At 39.9% G+C, this 10,053-nt stretch overlaps 1 protein-coding gene across 1 annotated transcript; it reads right to left on the reverse strand.

Moving 5' to 3' along the window:
- Positions 1-2,932: 2,932 nt before the first annotated feature.
- Positions 2,933-7,281, reverse strand: LOC306965086 (indoleamine 2,3-dioxygenase 2-like). Its single transcript, XM_079559330.1, has 10 exons — positions 7,183-7,281; positions 5,833-5,928; positions 5,578-5,697; positions 4,926-5,044; positions 4,817-4,826; positions 4,460-4,657; positions 4,229-4,346; positions 4,077-4,128; positions 3,408-3,556; positions 2,933-3,291 (listed from the first exon to the last, which is right to left on the reverse strand). Exons 1-10 carry the CDS (start codon positions 7,264-7,266, stop codon positions 2,942-2,944), a joined length of 1,296 nt encoding a protein of 431 aa, XP_079415456.1. The 5' UTR covers positions 7,267-7,281; the 3' UTR covers positions 2,933-2,941.
- Positions 7,282-10,053: the final 2,772 nt, after the last annotated feature.

The raw sequence follows: 10,053 nt of genomic DNA on the forward strand, positions 1-10,053 counted from the left end.
TATTAAGCAGTGTGTTAATACTTTACAAGCATATTATTATTAATACTTCTTAATACCTTCTTAATACTTTATGAGCACACCTTAATACAAAGCGTCACCATGTTTTTTTAGGTAAGTGACTCCTTTCACTGGTCTACTCATCTATAAAATGTGTTTTTTTATGCCTTGTTAAGATCCATACACTGCTTGATAGAGGCTTACAAAGTCAGTTAAAGGTGAATAATGATTGGCTGCATCTTTTGGTTCAGTGTTGCTGCCTGATAATGTTTGTAATTGCACAATTGATCCCGAATGATCAAGTTCAGCTTCAGCAGATTTTCTGAACTACTCTGTAAGTCCAGGAGTATTGTAGGCCAGCGACAGGCACCATTCTACAAAATATGCAAGAGCTATAATGGTATCTGCTTGGTCAATGCCTTGTGAGAGGTGTTTCCTGCTCAAACACTGGGATTGCTTTGTCAAGATGAGTCCACGTTACAGGGCGCCCAATGTAAGATATGGCAGAGCAGCGCATGAGGGACTTTTTAACCTCTTCCCACCCGTCTTAACGGGTGCATTTTCTCCGATTCAGTTTTAGCCAAATCTAAAAGCTTCTGGACTAGAGCTTGCCGCCTATAGGCTAATACCTACAGAATGGATCTAAGATTTTTCCTTGCATTTTTGCGACTTTCTTAATTGTACTTTTGGTGCTTTTTTGTACTGTTTTAGACGCTTTTTGATGCTTTTTATTGCTGCGTTTTCATCCAAGTCGAACTGGAGAAAATGTGCTTGGTTCAGGTGGGGGTTAAGAGGTTGAGTTCAATGAAACTTATACTGTACTTCCACAATCAAATGTTTTAGCATGCACCATTTCAAGTGTGTATAATTAGCAGGACAATATTCAGTAGTCAAAGCTAATAGGAGATACTGAACATATGCGTCTATAACCCCTCAACAGCTTCACAGGAAAAATTATTTGATTAAGAGGGGGGAAGTCAACACACTCATTAATAATAATAATAATAATAATAATAATAATAATAATAATAATAATAATAATAATAATAATAATAATAATAATAATAATAATAATAATAATAAATGCTTTTATTAATAGATTATAGGTTTTAGATTGATTATTTGATGTGTGTTCTTAGCTCTTTTAAGCTAAATTATGAATTAGTGCACAGAAAGTGATGCATGGGCAGATTAGACGGAAACTCAAACTTTGCTTTATTTTTCTAGTTCTAATAAAAGTAAACAAATCTAAAGTATAAATAAAAATGACTAATTGATACTCTGAAGTTGTTTTCCCTAATGCACATACTGTATTTGTCGCGTCAGTAGTTCTGCCAGCACGTACACGCAGACTTCACTGCAGCAGAACGTAGCTTGTACACTGCTGCATACACGATCTGTCAAACAAGGCACATTTTGCCTCTTGCTTTAGCGGAGCGGACTTGGCAGAGCACCCCAGCGTCTCTTCTCTATAATGTGATTAGTCGTGAGTAGCAAGAAGAGACACCACCCCTGAAGACCTCTACTCCATCACATTGACTGACCTGGTCCTCCATCCCACCCTCCGGTCCACAGCACCACCAGAATGTGTTTTTTTTTTCATCCAAAGCAAGATGGTAACGTTTACAATATTAATTTTTGTTGCCATTTTATTTATAGTATTGTTCAAAGTTTACAGATTGAATATATAATAGAAAATACATATGTTTTAATAAATACATGCCTTAACAGAGAGATATGGTTTGCTAGTGTGGCAAACTGCTCTGTTCTAGTTTAACAACCACTGCTTGTCATTCTGATCATGTCTCTGCAACTCTGAGAAGGCTCTTTTTGTCTCCCATCTTAAAAAAATTCAACTTTTTTGTCCAAATAGTTAAAACCGCATCTAAGGAAAGATTATTATTATTATTGTTGTTATGTTTTATATTCAAAGCAACATGGAGGTATTCACACTTATCGATCTGGAGGCATTTCAAGCCAGACTTTGTAGACTTCGGTTATTGTTTTTCATTTCTGACAATAAGACGCTTTCAGTTGTCAAATAATAATAAAAAAAAGTTAGTTACTGTACGTGATGAAGTAATAATAATCGAATTACCGTAGTATAATTGTATTACAGTACTGCGAAACGTAAGGTGTAATCAGTTGTGAATAGTTTGTGTAATCCATTTCTCGCCAACGCTGCTCAACACGCTTCCTTTGCTTTAATAGAACTAAACACGAGAATAGTAACAGTGGCTTTATAAACAGCATACTTAAATACATCTGGGCATTGTTAAGCCCCGCCCACTCCACTTGCAGCAGTGGCTCTGGTGCCAGCCCACATCAGCTCAGCTCTCATTGGCAAATAGCCTCCAGAGAGTTCACTCTAAGCTGCTTATCCGTGTTAACATTGTGGCTTTTACTTAACCACAATCAGTGTATGTTTCTAAAGTTGTGCTGTCCTTGTTCTGTTAGCATAAGTATAGCATCATTCTCTCACTAAAACACTCTTTGATCAAACAAAACAGGAATGTCCATGATGACAGTGATTACAAATGCTACATTTATTTATTGGTTATGTTGACTCAATAAGTTAGTGTTCACATACAAGTATAAAGACAGTGACTTTCTGACATTTTCACAGCTGTCACATAAAGTATAACAGACATGTTGGTGAGTAGAGCAGTTCACTCCTGCAGCACATTCACCTGCGATTTTATGTAACCTGCGTTTTTATGTAACTTTCTGTAGCTATAGAAATAAAGTCAAGTGAGGTAGCATTTCCAAATTCAACTCAAGTTAGGGGAGATCACAGATGACCATGAACATTGATTTTATGCTTTTAACTTGGTAGCGATTTGGCTTGAAATGTAAAGTGCATTATAAATAAAATGTATTATTATCATTATTATAATTAATGGAGAAAAATCATCAAAAAGCAACAGAGAGCTTCCTAAAATACTTAACAGTGGGGCTCCGTAATCAGTGCTTTTCGTGTGTTATTCCGAACAGTCTTGAGGAAACCCATAATGTTGGATCCGCCTGCCCCCCGGGAGTCCAGCGCCATGCCCACTCCCCCCAGCGGGCAGCCGCTGAGCCGTGCACGGTGAGCTGGCACCAGGATATACTTGGCCACAGCATTAATGTGATAATTGCGCAAGTCTAGCAGTGCAGTTATGCAGGAATTGTAGCTGCGGCAGAGGTCAGGGTTGGAGCACGACATGATGAAGTCTCGCAGACTGCCTGATAGAGAGTGTATTAACCGTTGGTGAGGGGCAGGCATGTATTCCCTCATGCGTGCCAAGAAGGCCGCTAGACAGAAACAGACAAGACAGAGCAAAATCAACGACAGTTCATCCCAAAACGTCAAAATAATACGCAGAGGGAGCTGCCAGTGAGGATCAAGGGTCATCATAACAGCACATTACCTGTCTCATCATAATGCCGGACGCAGAGCAGAGCATCAAAACACTGAATAGAGGAGCTTTGGCCAGCACTTCCACCAGATAATAAAACTGGCTCGTCGCTGATGTCTTCATACACAAGTCCATTAGGAAGCATGGGGTTGTCTCGCCACCTGGAAATACCATTCTTTGAATGTGAAATTATTGTAAATACTACCCACTGATTAATTAGGTGGAGTCAGTTAAAATTGTGTTTTTGATCTCTTATCTATGGGATTATTGCTTAAATAAAATGTTGGAAAATAAATGTTGGAAAATACAGTCTTACAACAAGCAGCCTTCATTCTGAACAACTGAAAACTCAGCAAATAGGAAAGAATTCAGAACTCATGTGCTTTTTGTGTTGTTGACCCTTTTGCTTATGTGTGTGTTTCCTCGTGTGTGCACGTGCTGCCATAGCATCACGTCGTGTAAGTGCGGAAAAGAGCTATTGAACTTATTCCAACTTACTTTGATCGTTTCTTTCTCATTAATGTCATTCAGTATGAAGTAACTGCACGCTCAATAACCCCAAATGAAAGAATACACCTTATATCTTCATATAAGGTTATCAAAATCACAAAAAGGGTTGTATATTAAGATAAAATAATTAATTTTGCTTGGACAGCAGGTTGTAATGATTATAAAGCTCACCCTGAGAGGAAGATCCTCAGCGTTGCATGAAATGTGGTCGGATCCACATGCGCTGCCACATACACAACAGGCTACTTTTAATTGCATTGCTTTGGCTTTCTGAGACTCAGTGTGAGACTCAATGAAATTCGATTTAAAAAAAAAAAACGTACAATGCAGTAGTTCAAAGGTTTCCTTCATTGCCTTAAGAGCGCGGGTAACTTCACTGAGGCCCTCCTTTATACCAGAAATGTCAGACGTTTTTAAAGCCCGGTCCACCTCTAGAGCCCCCTGAAAAGAGTTCAAACCGCTTTTGTGAGGCAGCAAGAGAAGATGCATTGGAATCAGTGGACAGCAAGACAAAGAGTTGAGATATGAAAAATTGGGACAATAGAAGTGCAAACCGTTATGCCTGGGCTGGCTGCCTGTTCCACCAACATGGAGACAATGATGAATCCACTACAAGTCTCTCCACCAGGGAGGGAAAATATCACCTCAATGTTCCTGTTTTGATAAACGACACAGGATGTCATACGTATAAAGTATTCTGGGAAAAAAAAAAAAAGTGTGTATGCTGTATAATGGAGACACAACAGCCTCTTCTACTCACCCCACTTCCATATCTCTGCAATGGTGAGAGAAGAGAAAACAGGGATCGTCACTGAAAATGTGCATGAGTGCCTGGTAAATTTGTTAGTGACACTACTAAAGGTTTAAACACATCAAAGTAGGTAACCTGGTTTGTGTGTTGTGCTAAAAACGTGTAAACACCTGTGGCTTATGTGTTGATTGAACATCAAAATAAAAGATATAGGCCATATAATATAAAGAAAGAAGAAAACATACATAGTATACAATAGAATATCTCACCTATTGGGGTCTTTTAATTTCCAGTTAGCCAAAATTACATCTGCGTACACCAGGATGGGCGGAAGACCAACCTTTTGAGACAATAACCAATAGGGCACAGCGAGGTTCCTGGGTAAGACCTGTCCAAAAACATATAGTGCATATTATTATGGGATTGTAACAGCCTCAGTTATGCTTTAAAGCAGTACTAAGTAATTCGTACACCCTACATGGCCAAAGTGCCACTGCAGCTATTGTAGCATGTTATGTTTTTTTTATTCATTAATTGTCCGTGAGAGTAAATTCTACGCAGACAGAAAAGACAAAGGGAGAGAGGGATATTTTACACCCAATTACACGATGGAGATCATTTTTTTCACTCAAACTTGGCTGCAAATACTGTTTAGGTGGCAGTATCCAGGAAGGGAAGTTGCGCGTCTTCCAATGTTCCGAGTGCTAAAGCCCAAAAAATGATAAATTTTAGAAAAAATTTAAAGGGTAGCACAACAGTAGTTCATATATCCAGACAGGATAGACCGGGTATTCTTATATGAGGCCAAGTCTGACACCAAGTAAGGGACGCTACTATTTTTACAAATATTTTTGCAAACCAGCTATTATTGGTTGTACAGTAACAAATAAAGCACTCATTTACTTCCTTATGATTTCTCACCTGAGCCGGAGCCGTTTGCCCCTCCTGCCACACGTACCCCATGGTGATCACACCGAGTGCTAAGCGAGCCAGCCTCAGCTCACGATGACTGTGTAAGTGACGCAGACTTAACTCGGGCATCTGCGGAGACCACAGAATCAACCATTGCAGGCAAACATTGTGTTACATCTCACAGTGTGTTTTCACATATCTTTGCATACATTCTCACGCTTGAACATACTCATTTGCATTTGAAAGGCAAATGCTCATTCTCACCTTCCGCACCACGTCTCGCAGTGTACGAGACTCTATCAGATGTGTCAGATTGCACGCAATGTCCATCCATACTTCATAATAGTCCGGCAGCTTGGTCTGTATACAGAATAATAAGAGCTTCATTTTAATTTCATTTGTTTCCAGCATAGTCGTTTCACTCTGGGTTCATTAGAAACATTACCAGTTCTTTTGGTAGTGTGACAGATAATGTTTGTTAGAACCAGATGGGGAAAAAAAGACCTAAGAGACAAGGGGCAAATGTAGAAAATGAAAAGTCAGTAGAGTAACAATGCTAAAAAAAAAAAAAAAAGGGCAACTGGAACAAAACATAAACGGGCGATATGCAAGAACAAGGCTCTGTTGGAATGCCGTGTCTTGGGTAACCGATAGTTGGAGAGGTTACTTGAAAATGGGGGGTTGGGTAAACAGTTATTTCAAAGCCAACAGTCAACAGCTATCACAACTTCAGATTGATGAGGTGCATCACAGATAATATGGCGAAAGGGAGCCAGCATGGGAGGTCAGAGAGGTCAGAGGGGAGTTAACATCAACATCATCCAGTGCAACCAAGCTGAACGGGGCAGTGACAGACATGACAGATAAGATCATGGCAAAAATGAACACCAGTCAACCCTGAAGCGAACCCAAAGTACCAAAAGAAAGTCTCTCAGAAGATGAAAATGCAGCGTTGAGAGTGATTCCTACCTCAACCATCACTGAAACCAATGAGCCGATACACTTCAGCAGCAGTGTTCCTTGAAATGCATGTTATCGTAAGAGCAACCATGAGAAACAATACCCACCATGGAAAGAAGGTTAGAAGTTGAAATCAAAGCAGTGCAAGAGAGAGAAGTGAGTCACCTGACAGAGGCCCTGAACGGTGCAATGGAAAAGATGGCCATACCTGAATCATGGGATACTGCCAAACAGCGGCTCCAGGCCTTGGACAGCCGCCTAAAGAGGTACACAAGGGAAAGTGAAGCCAGACGAACGGACCAACTGTTCTCAACTCAACCAGCAAAAGTGGCAGGGAAACAATAGCAGAGAAGACCACAGCAACCTCCCTGAACAGAACCCAGTCACCATCACGGTGGCAGACATCCAAGAAAGAGTCTCAGGTATGAAAAACTTAACAAACCTGGCCCAGACATGATTCACACCTACTAGGTAAAGAAAGTCTCTGCACTCCATGAGCGCCTGGCAGCTCAATTGAACCAGCTGCTCAGGGATGAGACTATCCCTGAATGGCTGACCGAAAGGCATACATTCCTGATCCTGAAGGATCCTTCAAAGGGAAAAATCAGATCAGATCCAATCAGATTGTAATAATAATAATAATAAAAATCTTACTTGGGGTTTTTCGAGAACAAAACCCATCTTCTCCGATATCTCAAAATCTTCAAAGTCTACTTTCAAAATGCTGCTCTTCTCCATTTATTGCAATCCCGGAAAAACGTCTGATTTTGGCCAGCTTATCTTTTTAAATGTTCCAGCTGTACTTGCTTCTTGTACTCTCTAATGTCAATGTTTATTTTCATTAGAGAGTACAGCTGTGTTCAGTGTGTTCCAGGACTTTGACTTGATCAGCTATGAGGACAATCAAACATTAACTCAGCCTTAGCTTTGCAGGCTCCATTTACTGCTAAGAAATTTTCAACCAAAAGATCTAAAAAAAAAAAAAACACAGACAATTGGTCTAATCTTTTTGTGAAAATGTGTTCCAGTTTTGGTCAAGATGTCATTATATTCTTTAAAGTTGACGAATTGCCAATTTGGTCAAGTAAACCAATATCGCATTTCGTTTAAAAAAAAAAAAAAAAGCAAAAGGTACAGTGTTGTGCATGGCTGTTGGGACACTTTTTGGCCCTGACCCATTAGGCCAAAAGCCATGTGTTGCAGTGCAAGGAAAACATGTGGGTCGCGCTCACAGCTGATAGGGATGGATACTGCCAGCATGTGTGTGTTTATGGCAAAATCTTGTTATGTCCCATCGCTATGTCATTGTTTTGACATTGTGACATGAATTTGTGACAAGAGCTGCTGAGTCTTGGCTGCGTGATGGGGATGAGTTTAGACCAGTTGTTATTCTTTGCTGTGAACACAATTTGTGGGAGGTATGACCTTTATTGCTCCTTGTTGTGATTATGTTAATTGCATATTTTTAAGTGTTGTGGGAGGTTGTGACTGACGTTTGTATATTTTCTAAATGTGAGGCAGTCGCACTTAATAACACCCATTTATTTTTCATGTATGGTCTACAATTATTCTCCACTGGCGAATGTTGCTGTAGTTTGACCTCCTTGCAAATAGTCTGATGCAAGAAATTGCCTGAACAATAGTAAATTGAAATAGTCTGCGTCCACTGACTTGCACTTGTCACTGTGTTGTGTGCATTGTTTGGCTTCAGCTGCTTTCGAATTTACAAGACCTCCTTTACAAATCAAATGTAAATGAATAATCTGTAGCAAATAGCAGCATTTCTTTTCTGATTTCTGTTTTGGAGTAAATTGGAAGTGAAGTTCCTTGAAAATGGTGTCTGGACTATCCCATTCAATGTCCCTTGAATGTGAAGCAAAACGACTTCAAAACCTAGCCCAAATGACCTCTTTTTGATAAGAATTGTTGCTTTTTTCAGAGAGGGGATGTTGTTGGTGGCTTAAACCTTTTCAGTGAGTGCTACTACAGTGAGGGCAAACTACAGTGGGAGGAAAATGTGTCATATGTTTGAAGGCCATAACATGGAAACATTCACAGGACAGAGAGGAAAAAGTAAGTGAACCCAGGAATCTCGCTGAACTGCAACAGTTTTGTAAAGAGATTCATCCTGATCGTTGTGAACGTTTAATCTGCAACTACAGAAAAGCAGTTATTGCTACCAAAGAAGGATCAGCCAGCTTCTTAGTAAAAGGGTTCACTTACTTATATTTCTATTAATGATATCACGTTGTCTAGGCCCTGAGGCAATAAAACAGCCCCACACCATGATTCTCCCACCATACTTCACAGTGGGGATAGGGTTTTGATGTTGATGTGCTGTTTCATTTTGTCCTCCACACATGATGTTGTGTGTTCCGCCCAAATTATTTAACTTTGGGTTAATCAGTCCACAGAATATTTTTCCAGTAGTGCTGTGGAGCATCCAAGTGCTCTTTCGCAAACGAAAGTTATGTTATGTTATGGCCATTAAAAAATATGATAACATGCAATTGTTGGGGTGGTATTAGTTAAAGCAGACACAAAATCATTCTTATGATTTTGATGAAGATCAGACCACATTTTATGGCCAATTTAGGCAGATATGTGAGAAATTCCAAAGCGTTCACATACATTTTCCTCCCACTGTATAATGGAGTCATTTGTTATTTCTCTGATAATCTACAAACATGGCACAATTCATTATACTGGCGACAGCTGATAATGTTAAGTTGTCACAATAAATAATGACTTTAATTAATTTTAAAATTCCCCATTTCTTCTGAGATGAAGCAGATGTTTTGGAAGGGGCCCCAAGGTTTTTTTTTTCTTCTTTTTAATCACATTTAATTTAGAATTAACAGTGTTGGACGTTTAATAACAAATCATGTATTTTAGTTCAAATCGAATAGTTCCACCATGTAAAAAAGAACAGAATACTACCGAACAATGCTTCATAAACCCATCGCTTTACATTCTTCAATAAGGGTGTTCTACATCACACATGTCAGCACTCACGGCTGCACTGCTTATCCCAGGATAAAGATGTTATTTCCCCCCCCCCCACCCCCGGCATTGTTTTCTTCCCGGCACCCATCTTTGTGCTTGGTCAATGGCTGGTGATGGCTCACACACGTGGGGGATATTTCATCAGGTCGGGAGCTTGGATCCATATCTGAGCCACTTTGTCAAGCACCTGCATCACAGCCCCGCATTAGCTGGGAGCAATCACTTCCCTCCATCTCGCGGGCAGGCGGGCCAACGCTGTCTGCCTCCCCATTGTCCCCGATCTTAAATACCACTGCCAGCAATCTCTCAAACCATTATATAAAAAAAGGGGGGAAAAAACCCTCCAAAAGCGTTGGAAGAAAACCAGCTTGGGATGAAAGGCTGTGGAGCTCAAATTAATTTCAAGTTCACTTACCAAGTCGTCCACACAGCAGCTACAAAAGGGGGAAGGGATGGTGCGGAAATTTGGTTTAAAAAAAGAAAGGAAAAAAAAACGGACTATTGGGAAGTGGTGCTTTG

The sequence above is a fragment of the Gobius niger genome, assembly GCF_951799975.1.
Source record: "Gobius niger genome assembly, chromosome: 7".
Taxonomy (NCBI): domain Eukaryota; kingdom Metazoa; phylum Chordata; class Actinopteri; order Gobiiformes; family Gobiidae; genus Gobius; species Gobius niger.